The 18,551-nt window shown below is 40.5% G+C and overlaps 1 protein-coding gene across 7 annotated transcripts in view; it reads left to right on the top strand.

The window, feature by feature from the left end:
- Cobl (cordon-bleu WH2 repeat protein) overlaps window positions 1-18,551 on the top strand; it is a 227,738-nt gene that overhangs the window by 114,189 nt on the left and 94,998 nt on the right. For all 7 annotated transcript variants that reach the window (XM_050141257.1, XM_050141262.1, XM_050141259.1 and 4 more), the window contains one exon: window positions 4,326-4,499. In XM_050141257.1, coding sequence (XP_049997214.1) covers window positions 4,326-4,499 — 174 coding nt within the window. The remainder of the gene's footprint in view (window positions 1-4,325; window positions 4,500-18,551) is intronic.

The raw sequence follows: 18,551 nt of genomic DNA, 5'->3' as shown, positions 1-18,551 counted from the left end.
CAGACGGGTCTTCAGGAAAAGAACCAGGTTCCCTGTTTGTCCGGAACCTCGCCAACCAAAGGCCTACCTCTTTGATTTAATTGTCCTGGGGCGATCTGCTCTTGGTGTTGCACTGGTCCGTCGCCTGCGTTGTCTGCCACTGTGTCAGTACCCGCCGGTCCCGGCCGCTGCGCCAGCTACGTCGCCCGCCGTGCGCGTCCGGTTCCGGCCGCCGCTGGTGCCGTGCGCCTGATTTTTTTTTTTTTAAATACAATCTCCCAGGTCTACTGTCCCCTTTAAAATATCACCTCCTCCACTGCACACTGCAATGACAACTGTGCCACCTTCTCTCTGCGACTCTCAAGCCTGTCTGCTTCATGGCCTCACCTGCTTGTTACCCATGAGGTCTATCCCAGGTGACTCACCGTTGCTGTCCAGTGAACAGCCTCAACAAATTTCTGCTTAGGGATGTACTTAAAATTGTGTCATAGCCCTCCTTCGGGCTTTCTTTTCTAGACTAACATCCATGGCATTCAAATAGCCTCTCATAGTGGCCACATTCGTAGAGGAAGATAGGCTGTTATAGCAAGTTTCCAAAATCCAGAGGCTTTGATCTGACACGACACACTCACCATGACTGAAAAGTTGTGGGAGCTAGACACGGGAGCAACAGCCTTTTAGCACAACACAGGGCCAGGGTGGCTCTGTTTGGTGACTGTGGTTAGTGACTATGGCTAGGTATTACTCTGGAGAAGATAAACATGCAGTACATGTCCGTTTTATTGGAGAGCGTTTTAGAACATAGGTGTGCACAGTTACAAGAGAGCCTGGAAAATGATAGCATTCAGCTTAACACAGAGGTTGGAATAAAATGCAGGGAGGGGAGCTGGGTGCATAGCTAGCAGAACCACCATTACCCTTCTGTGAACGAAAGTTGCTGAGGCCTCCTTCCCCTGTCTGCCTCTGCTGTCCCTCACCTTTCTTTCCTGGTGACAAGAACGTGGAAGACTGGAAAAAGTAGTTTGAGTTTAGCAGCTTCTTTGTTAGTTTACTTTGTGGGAAGAAAAGATTTCCCTGTATGGTTTTAACTTGTTGAACATGCTGTTAGAACAGCAATAAACTAAGTCATATTCGACATCTTTTTTTATTAAAAAAAACATGTAGTTCCAGGCAGCATCTCAGTAAAGAGTTATTATTATTCAGATAAGTAGGATGGGATAATGTTTACATATGTTTTAGTCTCAGAGTATAGATAATTCCGTCAGATTTTTCTGTCATTCTAGTGTATGTAAAAAGTATGTGCTGAGCTTCCTGTTAATGATAATACTTAATTGCTAGCAAAAAAAGGCAAATTGAAAAGTAATATATCAAGAGGCACAGTAATATAACATCAAAAGAAAGACCAGTTTTTCTTTATTTTATTTTTAAAAGGAAAACAAACTATGTTTTTTTCATTTTGCATCTCAGTCCCAGTTCCGACTCCCTCCTCTCCTTCCATCCCCTCCACCTACTCTCCCACTCCATCCCCATCCAATCCTCAGAGAGGGCATGACACACTGCTCTGGGGAAGGTCCAAGGTCCTCCCTACTATATCTAGGCTGAGTAAGGTATACATCCAAAGAGAATAGGTTCCAAAAAAGCCAGTACAAGCAATAGGGATAAATCCTGGTGCCACTGCCAGTGGCCCTGCAATCTACCCCAGCCATAGCTCACCAGCATTCAGAGGGAATAGCTTGAACATATGCTGTTTCCTTTCCTGTCTAGATGGAGTTGGTGAGCTCCCATTAGCTCAGGTAGACTGTTTCAGTGGGTGAACCCATCATGGTCTTGACCTCTTTGCTCATATTCTCACTCCTCCCACTTATCAACTGGACTTTGGGAGCTAAGCCCAGTGATCTGCTGCATGTCTCTGCCTCTGTTTCCAGCAGTTGCTGGATGAAAGTTCTATGTTGGTATTTAAAATATTCATCAGTCTGACTACAGGACAAGGCCAGTTCTGACACCCTCTCCTCTATTGCTTAGAGAAAGACCAATTTTATGTGACTACTTATCCTTGGGTGTCTAAATAAAGATGGTTCATAGTTGGTAAGGCCCTTATATTCCAGGACCCACAGAAGAGGACAAAACTGGAATCCACAGTCAATTCTACAGGTGTGTGAATTTAGTATTATGAGCACAAAACTACAGTAGCTCCCTAAGGGTTTCAGCATATGCTCCCCCAAGGAATGAGGGCTCTATCTTGTGTTCTCTTGGTCCTGTCTGTCTATTCTGAAAAATCTTGTAGTCCAACCATAGCTGAAGGTCTGAGCTGCAGAATCCTGGGGGATCAGCCAGAACATTTCCATTTTAGGTCAGAGAAACAGAATTGCTCCTCAGTCCATTTGCATCCTTTGTCTCTTCAAGGCCACCAAGTCTGCCCTGCATCCATATTCCAGGAGGGGAGAAGATGCTTTCTCCAAGCTCATTAGTGCCATCCATTAGCCTGTGTACAAAGCTGCTTTCAATTTCAGAATATTTCTGGCCTTCGCCAGCTTCTCCTTAGCAACAGAAAATAGCACTCCAGGAGTCCAGAGATGAGTGAGAAAGCTTACAGCAGTGATTTGACAGCGCTAAGAAACACCTGGGGAGCCTTGAAAATACGAATTCATGGTTTATTCCTTTTTTTCTTGCTTTTGGTTTGGCAAGTGTGCTCAAAAAGATGTTGGAGAGAGATGGTTTCTATACAGAATCAGTGACCTCTGCAAGGATAAATGCTGGAGCAGCTGGCAGGAGCTTTTCATGAAGCCGGAGGGAAGGGTGGAAGGTGAACCTTGCCACCGACTCCATCTGATTGGTACCAAATACCTGGGTCATCTGAGAGGTAGAAGTCAGAGCAGTGTTACACAGCCTGTGGATATAAACACCTTTCTACTGTGGCAGAGAGAGTGGCTTTTGTTTGCCTTGCAGCTGAAATGGCTCCTTCTTCTGAAATTCTTTCCTGAACCAGAAATTCACAACTGCCTTAGAGCACTAGCCATGTCCAATGTGCCCATGCCCTGTGTCTAGCCAGCCCTTCCTGAATATTAATATCACAAGAGCAGCCTTACCATTTCAGATATTAGCAGGTCTTTCAAACACTGTCTAAACCTTTATGGCAACGTTGCAGAGTATGTAAATTAAAATTTGGGTTTTTTGTTTTGTTTTGTTTTGTTTTTGGTTAGAGTATTTTTTCCCCCTAAGATCGTGAGCTAGGTGAGCTAGGCGTGGCATAAAGCCAGGTCAGATACCTGAAGAAATAATCTGCTAATGGATCTAAGCACAAGAATGGCCCGAGGCGCTGGTGTTGGTGCGCAGGTGGGAGGTTGGTCATGCTGCATCTTGGTTCTACGCTATTGGTCTGAGAGTCTTCAAAGCATAGTGCTTAGGAAACCGTCATAGTTTTATATAACTTTTGAAGGTTGGAAGAAAGTGAAAATGGGTGAAGTATTTGTCACTGGTAAACTACTGCCCTTCCTCCCCAATGCAATGCACTGTTTCAGCAGTCCCTCCTGTGCAATCGCTAAGAGCTCATTCCTGTGACACCTTAAAGTTTTAAAATGGCTAATGTGACATGTTAAAGTTTTAAGATAGATGACTTACGCCTACAGTTTCAATGGAAATGTCAAGTGATTCTAGCTCCTACGTATTCCTAAAAGTTTAGTTCTGCTGATTGCTTCATGATTGAGCCATACCCATGAAATCTTGACAGTATGGATGCCTAAACAAGACTTGAAAATGATAATACCAACTGACATCCCAATGTGCATGGGGGAAATCACACAAGGTCCTACCTGTAATGAGAAGCTATAGGCAGTGACTGACTTTTGAGAGAGGGAGAATCTGTCTGCTCCTGGGATGACCTCTGATGGGTGATCCAATCCCAAGCAGGCAGCCCTAAGCACAGATACATATGAGCAACACGAGATGAACTTAACAGGCTGTATTTGTAAATTTATGTTCATATACATGTATATATATGTGTGTGTGTAACAGTAATAAAGAAGGGGATGTCATGAATTTGAGGAGTATGGAGAGAACACAGAAGAAATTAGGGGAAGGAAAGAGAAGAGACAAATGATATAACTACTATATGCTCACATAAAATCCTCAAAAAATTAGTAAAATTAAAAAAGTAGACCCTACTGCATAGGTTTGGAATGTTGTAAAGTTGCCTAGGAGAATAGTTATAGGTGTTTCGCTTCAGTCTTTTGTGTCTGCCAGTATAACTAGGTGCCATTAGAAACTAGAGTGGGTTGTTTAAAGTTTGAGCATTTGAACAGAGAGAAGTCACCTTATTGATGAGGTGTTGTCTGTCTCTTTCCCTACAGGGCTCCATAACAACACCCAACTCACCATCTATGCATTCTCGGTCCCTAACACTGGGTCCCTCCCTCTCACTGGGCAACATCTCTGGAGTGTCTATGAAGTCAGAGATGAAGAAGCGCCGAGCCCCTCCTCCTCCGAGTCCAGGACTCCTGGGTCAAGACAAAGCATCAGAAAAGGTAGGGGATGCACCTCTCTCATGGCCAAAGCATTTCTTCACTGACCCAGTTACCCCACTGCAGATCCTTGAAAATGCTGAATTCTTTACTCGTGTGGCTTTAGCGAACTGTGTTCAGGGTGAGCAGCTGAGCTTTATTTAGAAGTGAAGGTGAGACATCACTCTGTGTCAGTTACTAAGGTAGGAAACTATTTTCGGGTCTTTGGTTCTTAAGGACCCAGTGCTTGTAGATTAACGTGTGTTTTATTTTAGCACTGAAGTTTTGGAGGGTGTCAGAGAGATTGCATATGAGAAATTGCACAAATAAAGGTACTTCAAGAAAGCTAAAGCTTGTGAAAGAGACAAAGTATGTAACCTAGATGCCTCAAATTATTCAGACTCACAGAAAAACAGGAACTTCTCAGTATTGTGTTGCTTTTAATATGTTATAAGGCTTGTTTCATTGGTCCATTATTTAAGAAGCCCACTCTCTGTTTGTCTCCAGAGCAGTGAAGAGCCTTCTAAGGTTTTTTGTCATTAGATGTTGTCCTGAAGATCACTTCCTCAGCAGTGAGTTCCATGATTCATGGTTTCTAGTGGTCCTCTTTCTTTCAGCTACCTGCTGATGCCTGAAATGTCAGCCCTCTCTTCCGAGGAGTAGGGACCCATGTGACAATATGAACTATAATTTCATTTTCTGAATTTCTGTTACTCACAGCTAACCACGCTCCAAAAATATTATTAAATAGAAAGTTCTGGAGGTAGTTTATATATTTAACTCCCACACTTCTCTGAGTAGCATGATGAAATCTCAGAGCCATAACCCACCCTGCTGGGAAATGAGCCATCCCTTTGACTAGCGTGTCTATATTGTATGCAGTCCCTGTCTATTAGTTACCAAGTGCTACCTCACTTATGACTAACTGTCATCGTATTACAGTGTTATAGTCACATAATTCTTTTTTGAATTAGTTGTGGCCCAAGAGCAAAGAATAGTAATGTAAGCATGGAAGCAACTGATATTTGCCAAAGAGACACTCAAAGTATATATGTGGAAGCACTGTGTGTGTGTGTGTGTGTGTGTGTGTGTGTGTGTGTGTGTGTAGTTTGGTACTAAGGTTTCAGGCATCTCTGAAATCTATGTCCTGTGTAGGTGTTGAGGCAAGGATTAGCTACTGCTCCTCTTTTCCAAGCTCTGAAGGAAATACTGGAGGAAAAAAAACGTGAAATTTTACTTTTCTAAACACATCCTCAACTGGGTGAAGTGTGGAGACCACTTCTGAGTTACCCGAGAGAGGCTCATACTGTTTGGCTCTTCCAAGCTGTGCATCATCATCCGTGTGCTAAGGTGCAATTTGAGAATGAGAATGCCTTTTTCTTCATTGACTGCTTTGCTTCGACTGGCCCTGCATCCCAGCTTCGGGGGAAGAAAGCATACCCTGAACACTGGCGTCACACGAGGCTGCTGAGCATCCTTCTGCTCTCTGATGGACTTCACTTCCTCCTTCTTGTCTGATGCCTTGGTGTCCCTTGCTCTGTCCCTGCATCCTAACTCTCAACAGCACTGACAGTCTTTACCTTTAACCATTTTTGCATTAGTCATTACATACATGGCTTTCCCTGAAAATATACTTAAATATGCTAGAAACACTGTCCATTTCACCAAGATCTGAGGCCTTCCCTTGGGTCTTCATTACAGCTGCAGATGATGGTGACAGGGTCCTGACATCTTCCTTAACATATGTGTTAGTTATTTTTTTCGTGGCTATGGCAAAATACCCGCAAATATCAACCTAAAGTGGGAAGGGTTCATTTTGGTTTGCAATTTGAGGATGCAGTCAATCATGGCAGATAAATCATAGCAGTAGGAGAATGGACTGCTATTTACATTTTATCAAGAAGCGGGGAGAGGTGAGCTCTTCTACTCAGCTCTTTCTCCTTTTTCGTCAGTCCATCCCTCCGTTCATCAGGTGATACCATCCACAATCAGCATGGTTCTTCCCTCAGCTCTTCCTTTCTGGAAATGACATCATAGACTTTGCCAGAAGTGGGTTTCCAAATCAGATCAGGCTGACAATGAAGATTAGCCATTACAGCATCCTTATCTGCCTGTCTGTGTACCTGTCCATAGGTGTCTGTTTTTTTAGAGGCCTTCTTAACCTTGACTATCAGAGACCACATCTTACCCCTACAGGCAGGCCCTTTTCTCGTGTCACTAGAGGTATATCTCAGAATCCTTTACTACAACACATTTTAGAGAAGATGTTCTGATATTTTTGTCTCAAACACTCATTTCTTTTGAGATTTCTGTAATGCTGCAGCCACTGTCTGATCAAAGGAAATTTAGTCACCGAGGTACTTCAGCCTGTCCCACACTTGATGGGATGATATAACCACTATGTGAGGCTGTTTCCTATGACCATAGTTCATCTCTTAATCAGTTAGTTTCTGTACTTTTTCAAAACACGTAGGTATATTGATAACATTAGCCATTTCCAGGTATTCCTGAGATGTCATTTTTCCTTTTGGATTTGATAGATATTTCTTTTATGATAAAAGAAATATGTATTCCGGGATCAGGGTTATGTAAACACTTTTCTTCAATAAGAAACCTTAATGTGATGGAGCACAGACGTTACATCAACATCTCAACGTTGTCTTCTATACAAAGATGTTGTGTTTTGTTTTCCCGAATTTAATTTAGATACTCATACTGGATAGTCTGCTGGAGCAGAAAAACATATAGTAACTGGAGAATTGGGAACTTTAAATGGAAAATAAACAGTCCATTCTCCCCTGCAGAATGAACAGAGTTCCCTCTGCAGCAGTAAAAGCTTCTACTGAAATCTGTTTTATTTGGCACAGATTGAGTCGGGAAATTGGTTGCTGGAAACCATCTTCTTTTTTAATTGTGTGGGTGAAATACAGACTGCCTTGAAACCTTTCCTATGAACATGCTTCTTTTTTAAAAGAAATATATTTTGTTATTTACCAGTTTCTGAGAAAGGAACTCAAAAAACTATGTTGTTGTGGTTGTTGGGAAGAACATCAATTCCTTTTAATGAATTTCCTTCCATCTAAAGATAAGTTGTTTGTTTGAAAACCCTATTTATATGTAACTACTACAAAAAACAAAATCCTGAATACGGAGAAAATGTTTAGTTTCAGGACTTGGCCAGCTTAGGAGAATATTTAAGTTTTCATCTTTATGTGTTTCTTTTTCTTATCAACTAGGTGGTGAATTTAAAAATTTTACATATCAGTGCCTTAAAGGTAGAATAATTTTGTGTTGTTCCATTTTATCTGAAATTTTAAACAGTATATAATTATAATGTATTCTTTACTTAGTTAAATTACTTGTGACTTGGTTCTCAGTATTTCTGTCTAAAGGTAATTCTCAAGAGATTTTCCTGGAGATGTTGGAGCTGGAAAATAAGCAATGTCACCTTTATACAAATTTCTCTGAGGAGCATTTGAGATGAGTGAGCACAAAAGCGTGCACCCTTCAGGGGGGTCCTCTTTTCAAAGCCCATTGCTTCAGCCACAGTGTCTTGCCCATTGGCTGTACTATGGAAAACTTTAAGGTAGAGGTCATATATTATGTGGGTCCTGCACTAGGTGCTGAGTCAGTGTTTTTCGAAGGTGAACAGACAGAGTGGGGTTGAAAACACATGTTCTAAGCCCTGACACCAGAGATCTCATTTATCAAGTCCGGGAGGAACCTGAGCCTTTTCACCTCAGCACATCTGTTTTTCTACAGTGGCGCTTTGCAAATTACCACTGACTGTCTCCCCTCAGAATCCTGACCAATCAGTGTAGTGTATGGAGAAAGTCTGCAGCAGAAACTTTATCTCAACATGAACAAATATAACACTTCAAAATAATCATTATGTACAGTTGGCTTCACATACTCTTAGATTCCATATCTGTAGATTTAACCAACCTTGAGCCAGCATAACTGGGAAAACATTGTGTCTGTGCTCAATGCGTACACTCTTTTTTAATTATTGTCCCCTAAAAATATTATTTCCATAACATTTCTTTTTTGTTGGGTAGTCTAGACATAATTTGCAGTATATAGGAAGATGCATATAGGTCATATGCAAATACATTGCCATTCTGAATAAGGGATGTGAACCCTGGCAGATTTTTGTATCCTTGTGGATACAAAATGGATACCAAGCAACACCTGTAAAAACTACCATAGAAGTTGACACCTAGAGTTTTGTTTTAGAATTCAAAAGTGGTTCTCATTGGGATCTGAGAATATTCATCAAGCAGAAAGAAAATGTCCATTTTCCTTCTCCTACCTCTTTGTTTGGAAATCCATGTCTCATCTACCCCTCGCCTGATGCTGCGATGGCTTGTCCCCAAACCTCAGCTCTGAGTCTGATGGGATCTCAGCTTTCTGTACCTGTCTTTGGGCTACAACTTGAGTACTGTCTTCAGCAATGCCCCGGGGAGAATTTTTTTTTCTTTTCTGTCTAGTCATAGCTTTCCCACTTGGTTTACAGCTGTCTTGTGCAAAGCATTGATTGATTTGGAGCATAGATACATGCTTGACTGAAATCTATCCTTAATTCTCTCTCTGTTCCTCAGTGCCCCCCTCTGTAAAATGAAAACAATAAGTAGTGTTGGCAGGATCATATTGGAATAGTTAGAATGAGGGGCCTGGAGGAAGAGTACCTGTGTGCCTGTGTTCCTAAGTGTACAAAGTTCCTAAGTGTACAAAGGAGGTGTAGGAGAAGTTTGTGTGGGGGTGAGGTTGAAGGATTGAAGGGTGTCGTGAGAGTGATGTGGGGGTCTAGCCAGAGTTAGACCAAACATACTTAAAATCAAATATTTATGGCTATGAAATGCCAGGTATATGATTAAAATTCACCCTAGGACATATTCATGTGCTAAATAACTCTGGCATCTTTTCCCCTTTTAGTGATGTTTTCCTTTCTCAGCCTTGTTGATGTAAAACACAGTCATTTCAGAAAAGAAACAAACAAAAAAAAAAAGGCAGTTTGTTCTAAACCAAATATGAGTGACCATGACTTGGGAACATGTTTTCAAGTTGCTCCAAATAATTCATTTCATTGTGAAATTGGTTACACGAACCACCATGCACAAAATTCGAGTCCAAATGGATTAAAGACCTCAATATAAATCTGACCGCACTGAATCCGATAGAAGAGAAAGTAGAAAGTAGTCTTCAATGCATGGGCACAGGAGACCACTTCCTAAGTATAACCCCAATTGCACAGACACTGTGAGCAACAAAAAATATATGGGACATCTTGAAACTGAGAAACTTCTGTAAAGCAAAGGACATAGTCAATAAGACAAAAGGCAGCGTACTGAATGGGAAAAGAGCTTCACCAACCCCACATCAGACAAAGGACTGATCTCCAAAATATATAAAGAACTCAAGAAATTAGACAGTAAAATTCTAAATAACCCAATTAAAAAATGGGGTACAGAACTAAACAGAGAATTCTCAATAGAAGAATCCCAAATTGCCAAAAGATACTTAAGGAAATGTTAACATCCTTAGCCATCAGGGAACTGTAAATCAAAACAACTCTGAGATACCATCTTACACCTGTCAGAATGACTAAGATCAAAAACACCAATGATAGTTTATCCTGGAGAGGATGTGGAGTAAGGGGAATACTCATCCATTGCTGGTGGGAATGCAAACTTGTGCAACCACTTTGGAAATCAGTGTGGTGGTTTCTCAGGAAATTAGGAATCAACCTACCCCAGGATCCAGTAATACCACTCATAGGCATATACCCAAAAGATGCTCAATCATACTATAAAAGCATTTGTTCAACTATGTTCATAGCAGCATTATTTGTAATAGCCAGAACCTAGAAACAACCTAGATGCCCCTCAACTGAAGACTGGATAAAGAAAATTGTGGCATATTTACACATTAGAGTGCTACTCAGTGGTAAAATAAAATAAAATAATAAAAAAATGACATCTTGAATTTTGCATGCAAATGGATGTAATTAGATAACACTATCCTGAGTGAGGTAACCCAGACCCAAAAATATGAATATGGTATGAACTCACTCATAAGTGGATACTAGCTATAAACATATATAGACCCACCTGGGAATTGGAAACAGACAAGATCACCTGCCAAAACTGGGAGCAGGAGAGGTTGGGAGAGAAGGGAGGGAAGAAGGGGAAGAGGAGGGCAGAAGGGGAAGAGGAGGGCAGAAGGGGAAGGTTGAGGAGAACTTGAGGGAATGGGATAGTCAAAATGGAGGACAAACAGAGATGAGAGCAAGGAAAGAGATACCTTGATTGAGGGAGCCATTATAGGGTTAGCAGAAACCAGGCTCTAGAGATATTCCCAGGGATCCACAAGGATGACTCCACCTAAGACCCTAATCAACAGGAAAGGGGGCCAAATCTTGACATGCCCTGTAGAAAGACTGATGAATATCTTAAATATCACCATAGAACCTTCATCCAGCAACTGATGGAAGCAGAGGCAGAGACCCACATCGGAGCACTGGACTGAGCTTCCAAGATCCAGTTGAAGATAGGGAGGAATGAGAATATGAGCAAAGAGGTCAGGACCATGATGTGTTTACCCACTGAAACAGTATACCTGAGCTAATGGGAGCTCACCAACTCTAGCCAGACTGGGAAGGAACAAGCATAGGACCAAACTAGTCCCTCTGAATGTGGTTGACAGTTGCATGGCTTGGGCGGATTGAAGGGCCACTGGAAGTGGCACCAGGATTTTTATCCCTATTGCATGTACTGGCTTTTGGGAATCCTATTCTCTTTGGATGTATACCTTGCTCAGCCTAGATATAGTAGGGAGGGCCTTGGACCTTCCACAAAGCAGTGTGCCTTACCCTCTATGGGGATTGGATGGGGGTGGGGTGGGAGGATGTGTGGAGGGAATGGAAGGAGGAGAGGGAGTGGGAACTTGGATTGGTATTTTTTAATCTAATTTAAAAAAAACAATAAAACTATTTTTAAAATCTTAAAAAAGAGTCATTAAACAAAAAATCATAATTATTCTACAAATACATTGGTAGGGATGACATTGGGTAAGTGGGTACAGTGAAGTGGGAAGTGTTTGCTGTAACTTTAAGATGCTGATGAGGAACCAAGTAAATATATTCCAAAAACTTTATCCAATTGTCAAAAGGATGTTAGGTCAGATAGGGGTGGGTGATGCACTACTGTAGCCCAAGGCAATGTCAACTTTCCACCTGCAACATTCTAGTTCTCCACTATCTAGAAAGTCTCATAAGCTGATCAGTTCTATGAATCTTCAACATATGTGTGCTTTTTATTATAATTTATGGTTGGTTCATAACCACAAAGGACAAGCCCGCCACCCACTATTCAGTACCTTCAGAGAGTTATGAAGAAAAGGGTTGCTCTTCCTCCCATGTCCTGGTCTTCAAGCTGGGTAGAATACTATTAACAAGACATTCTTCTCTGGGTGGCTTCATTGCCCAGTAAAACAACACCCTCCACCCAAGGTCGGCTGACACCTGCCTTTCCCCATAGCTGTGCACATCACAGAGAAGTTCATTTTGTTGTTTTATCTCTATCAAATGAGCAGAAACAACCAGGGGAAGTTTACTAGATCATGTTGCCTCATTTAAGTTATCATTATACACAAATACATAATGAACAACTATATATCTCTTCTTTTATGATAAAAAAGAAAATATTTTAAAGCTACTGCTACTGGGACTTTCTTTTACACCATATTATTTGAAATGTTGTATTCTAATGCTCAGCACTGGAAACTTCCAGCATGACAGAGATTTTTTTGATGAAATCTGGGGCTCATTGCCATAGGGATTCAAAATAATTAGCAATGTTGACGATAAGAACAAAATGTAAAGGCTTGTGTTATGAACAGGTATTAATATCTTCCAAAGTAAGGTTTTCTGTGATGGTGTTGCTTCTTTGTTCAGTAAATCCTGATGAAATACAAGGCTCTACCCTAAGACCAGGAATTGCCATTCATTGCTCTCATGCTTCCATGAAGTATGCACATAGAAACACAATATCTCATATTATGTGAAGATGCAGAGTGATCCTAGATGTCAGAAACTTAACTGATAACTTCTCTACTTCTTTGATTTAGTGGTTAGACTATTAAAGAAAATCATGAAACTGCTGAGGGCACTTCAGAAGGAATACTTCATAAAGAATTGAAGTGTCTATTTTATCATTAAATTTAAAGGCTATTTTGTTGTTGTTGTTGTTGTTTACGTGCTTGTTTGAGAAAGGGTCTCATGGTCTAGGCTGGCCTCCAGTTTACTCAGTATGTTGGACCAGTCAAGGGTAGCCTTGAACTCTTGACCCTTCTGTCTTCACTTCCTGAGTTTTATAATTACTGGCATGTCTCCCACACATTCCAGTTCAGGGCTTTATGCATACTAAGCAAGAACTCCACATCTTCAGCCCTAGAGGCCAATTTTCTTTTCTTTATGAAGCATAAGTTGGTTTTAATAACAGTATTTTAATGCAGTCTTGACCAAAAGGAAGAGAGGCACTGTGGAGGAAAGATAAGATAAACCCAGAATATGAACATGGCTTCTTTAAAAGGAGGTTGTGGAGATTAAGACATACAAAAGTATAGGTAGAGAGAGTACAAGGGAGAGCTGCAGTGTAACATAGTTTGTCTACTGTTCAGAGAAGGAATAGAAAGGGGGAAGGGAAGGTTAGACTTTAGAAAAGTAGGCCGGGTTAGTGGGAAAACTCTGCAAGCATGGCTCTCAAGGCCGCCTCTGATAGCAAGACATTTTGTCTGCTCTCCAGAGAGGTCACCTTGGCCTGAGGTGGGCTCTAGATTCCTGCTACTATGGAGTCACTATAAGCTTGGCCAATAGGACTAACACAGCCACTGTGAAATGGTTAGTGCTATCTACTTCATAGACTCCAGAGTAGCTGGAGAGGTGGACTTCTAGTTTGGCCTGTGGAAAATTATCTAACTCGCATTAATTGAGGTGTGAAGACACTCCCACTTTATGTGGCACCATGTCCTAGCTGTCATTCTGGACTCCATAAACAGAGGACAGGAGAGTAGACCCTTGGGTTCATCACTCTCTGCTCCTGATGCTGGCTACGATGTGAGCAGCTGTTCTAAGCTCACACATTATACCCTTGAACTGGGAGCTGAAATCAACGGTTTCTCTTGTGCTGCTGCTGTTGGGTGAACTTTGATCACAGTGACAGGAAGAGAAACCAAGACAGCTGTCTTCTCTTGTCATTCTCTGCTCTGTCCCTTGATTTCAATTTTCTCTTGGCCCCCAACATGTAGTCTTAGGAGAAAAAGCAATCTGTATCTTTCTTCACTAATATCTTCAGTCTATCATATAAGAAGTACAAAGGAAAGTAAAACCCAAAAGTCCAAGCTGGTTGCTGTGCCAGATAAATCACAAATATACAAATGTCCAATGGCAGTACTTTCTTGTAACTATTTGGCAGCAAATTCTCCTGCATCTAACTGGCCCCAGGTCTCATACACATAATTATAGTGGTTTAATAACAATTCATCTTTTGTGGCAGTCCCAAGACCTTTACGCCCACCATCTCATGTAGCCTACTAGTTGTTCCTTCTTAAACAATGTACAGTTATTGACTTCATTTTTCCAATAAGGGCAATAATCTTAGAAAGAAGAAATGAGATCACGGGGCAACTGCAGTGCCAGTCAGTGACACAGTATGGATTACCTGATGTCTTTCTGACACAGAGCCATTGGAATTAATGCCGGTTGCATCACAGAGATAATGTAGCTGTCAGTTGACTGAGTGAGGAACATGCTGGGGTGAGTCTGAGCTGCATCCTTTGCCAGCTCTGACATTGGTGAGGTGACAGAACAAAGAACATTGTACCTCTGAGGTAAATATCCTTCCCATGAACCTGCCTGTCAGGGAGATGCTGAGGGTTATGGGATGCTTGAAATGGAATGGCTTGCTTACTCACCCCTGACATGGAGAGTGTGTGCTTGCTGTCTGAGGGTCAAGCACCCTCAAGATGAGGACGTTCCATAAATGCAGGAGGAAGATGGTCTTTCTACTCCTCATTTCACATCACTCGTGAGTTTTTCATAAACAGCTTCTTTCTGCTGTCAGTGCCATGAACTTTCTCCGTAGCTCATTTCTTTTGTCCTAGAAGTAAACTTACTAGGAGAACACTAGGTAGAAGTAGGATAAAAATCAGTTCCCTTCCATGTATATCCTTTGTCAGACCATTAGCTTGGACTGGTATAATGCTGATGAAGGATGCTGGGCTCTTGAGAGAACTGTTTTAAATAAATGTATCCAACTATATTTGACTTACTGGTTTCAAGGTTACATAAATTTAAGAATTTAACTTCATATTACTTTTAAAACTATTTTTATTAGAGTATTTCAATTTATGTAACGAGAACTAATGAAAGATAAAAGGCATCATATAAAAGTGAAACTCAGTGAAATTAGTTGAATATGTAGACATATGCACAAAGTGCTCACATTTAAAAGCATAACATTCTAAAGCCATTACCGTAGGGCTAGCCAAATGCATTATTAATATATCTACTACAGTAGCTGAAATGTCGTTCTCTGTATTTTTCTGAACTGCTGATTTTATTTAATGACTCCACACAATTTCCAAGTCTGTTTATGTACTCATATGGTATTAGAAACTTCACAAACCTTGACAGAAATGCAGAATAAAAGAAGCAGAATTCTCTGGACCTAGCCTAACTATCACTGGGTTCACATTCTACAAGGAAGTATGTTATTAATCTTTAAATGCCGCAGGTATTAAGTTTATCTCTTTTTAGGAAATGAACCAAACTAGCACAAAACTAATTATTTGGATTTGTGATGATTCCGTTTGTATGGATACCCTAGTAGAGGCTCCATTGATATCTAAAATATGGAAATATAACACAACATTCATGGCAAAAAGTGCTGGGTCAGTGGAAGTGCAGAGATGTCTCTGGTGTTTGGGAGGCTTCCTTCTTCTGTGGAGATGGAGAAAGTGAGGGCAGACAGCATTGTGTTCAGCGGCATGGCGGAAGATGGGCTCTTTCCCAACGTAAACATCCCTAAGAACCTGGGCATCTCCCTTCCACTGCAGAGCCTGGGAAAAGAGGCCACAGAGGAAGTTCCTCAGTGGAAACAACGGGGCGGCCATACTGAGAGTGCACTCTGGAAGGAAATGGCAGCTATTTTTGCTACTGGACACCTACCTTTTGTTTGTGCATTCTTTCCTCTCTGACACTTGCTGTTAAAGAAACAACTGTAGCTTTGAAAGAGATTAGATTTTTACCTCTTTTTAGCTGTCTTTAAAGTGTGGCTTTCTAGAGAGGCCTTTGGCTAAAACCAACGTGAGAGGTGCAATCCCCATTTCCCAGTGGGAAACAGTTTCATGGGCAGCGGGGCAGTTTCAGTTTGGTTATTTGGCTTGTGCTTTCTCGTTTTTGTCATTGGTTTTGCCTGTCAACCATCTCAACAGAGAGATAAATGAAATCGTGGTTTCATTATCTTTCTTACCTTCACATCTTGCTTCTTCCGTGTTTATTTTCTTATTTTTTTAACTGTGTGTATACGTGTGTGGGAAGGCTCGTATATGTCAGTGCAGATTCCTTTAGTGTCCGAAAGAGGTCATCAGATCCCCTGCAGCTGGAGCTCTATGCAGGTGTGTGTTGCCCAATATACCCCTGAGCCATCTCTCCATTCCCCTTGTTTCTTTATATCTAAGTATTTTCATGATTCTTTCCAACTACCTTGATAATCAACACTAGGAAAAGTGAGTTGAAGAATACAATCCTGCACTTTAAACTTGCAGTGAGAAGTACTTTACTCTCTTTCTTGGATGCATGGTCTGTTTTGGAAACTGAACCCAAGTTTTGAGTTACCAGGATTATCTTATATTAAACTTCCGTTCTGGACTCGGGTATCTCTGCTTTGGGTTTGGAGTAGTTAAATCACCTCCATGTTTTGAGACTTTTGGTTTATTCTTCAACCAATCTCATGAAATTTTAGTGTCTGTGACATGTTTACTTTTTACAACAAAGGACCTGCCTGATGAACTGAAGAAGCAGCCTAGAGAACTAAAGAAGATATTTGAAAATTATATCTAATAAAAGATTAACATCTAGATTATAGATAATTTAGAATTTAGCAACAGCAAATAGAATAACAGTAAAAATTTATAATTGCACTGACAGTCATTTTCAAAAGAAAATAGACAGAGAGAAAGCAAACACGTGAACAGATGTTCAGTATCACTAATCATTAGGGAAATCAAATCAAAATCATAGTATGAACTCACACTTACTGGGATGACTAATATTTAAAAAAAAAACAGAAAAGGAAGAAGCAAAATGCCAAGAATGTAGGTGGATTGGAACTTGTGTATCCGTTTGGTAAAAAGTTGAAATGCCACAGTCTCTATGATGAAGAGCTTGTTAGTTACTCAGAACATCAAAATTTGAGTCCTGCGGTTCTCCTTCTAGTATTTACCCAAAAGACTTGAAAGCATGGGTGTAAGGAGATATTAGACACTCTGCCTATTAATTGTTATCAGTAAGTGAGAGGGACTCCAATAACCCATCGATAGATGAATAAGTAAGGAAAATGAAGTGTACCTGTATCATGAATTATTAACGTTAAAAGTAGAAATAATTCTGATACCTGGATCAATGTGGGTGAACCTTGAAGATGTTATGCTAATTGAAGTAAGCTATCCACCAAAAGATAAATACAGTGTGATGCCATTTATAGAAGATACCCAGTGTGGTCAAGTTATAGATGCAGAAAGTGCAGTGGTGGCTGTCATATGTGGGGAGAACGAACAAGTCTTGCAAGGAGAAAAGAGTTTTGAGTTTTGAGGACTAATTATATAACATACACTACTGCTCATGCAAAAATGGTTAGGATGGTAAATCCCATGTGGTTTTTACAAATAAAACTAATGATTTCAACACTTCCTTTAAAAGGTATAATCTTAAGTAAAATGATTTTACTTAATTTTGAGAAGTACACATTCCAGTGTAAGAACTTATGTATATTTTTGCCTACCTTTCTCTTTCTCTCTGTATATTGTTACATTTGTCAGCACAACTTTGCTCCCTTCTTTGATAAATGTGAGTTTTAAAATACTACTGTTCTTTCTGTTTTTTCACTCCCGTATTTAATGTATTTTCCACATACATACATATATATGCACATACACACAGACGTGCGCGTGTGTATGGATGTTGCCAAAAACCCTATTGCCACAGGAACCCTGGAAGCATGAAGTGTATCTTTGCTGAGGTAGCTGCAATGAATTGAGAAGTGACAGAATGGGCTGTAAGGTGGCTCAGTACGTAAAAGGACATGCTATGCAAACATCAGTATCTGAGTTTAATTTCCAACACACCCATAAAAGCTGAGTACATAGCATGAGCGTCTGTAATCTTAGCACTTTTTCGGAGATATGGGAGGGGAAGACAGGAGAATTCAGAATCTAGAGGACAAGCTATCCTGGTTTGTACAATAGAAAAAAAAGCACAAAGGAACCTTGTCTTAAGGCAAAAGGTGAGGATTAACACTTAAGGTTGTCCTCTGACCTCTACACATGTGCTGTGACATTTGCAAACCTATCTTCATGCACATAAATTCACACACATATACACACACATCATACATACACATCACATACATACATACATTACTTATACATAAAGGGACATTAAATTTAAAATTAAATTTAATAGTTCATCCATGCATTTTTTACAACTTTGGGCAAGCCATTCAAAAGAATTTAATAGTCAACATTTCTGACTTCTGTTTCCATGAAGTAAAATAGCCTGTCTACATGGTAAAGAGCTTTTGAAGGGCAATGTGTTTATCAACAAAACATGCTTTATCAGTGAAGGGCTTTATCAAATGAAGGACTAATGTGTTTATCTATAAGAGTTCTTTAAAAATTAGAAAATATTTTCACATATGTAAATCTCTACATCAATGAACACTTTATGCAAAGATCTTACCGTGGGAAACATTTGGAGACCTTCTAACCAGTGCTAGACTTGTGGAAATTGTCACAGAC

This window comes from Alexandromys fortis, unplaced genomic scaffold, assembly GCF_014885135.2.
Source record: "Alexandromys fortis isolate MF-2015 unplaced genomic scaffold, M_Fortis_MF-2015_v1.1 scaffold_7, whole genome shotgun sequence".
Classification (NCBI taxonomy): Eukaryota; Metazoa; Chordata; class Mammalia; order Rodentia; family Cricetidae; genus Alexandromys; species Alexandromys fortis.
The sequence above is the reverse complement of the archived record's forward strand: the minus strand, read 5'-3'. Positions and strand labels throughout refer to the sequence as shown.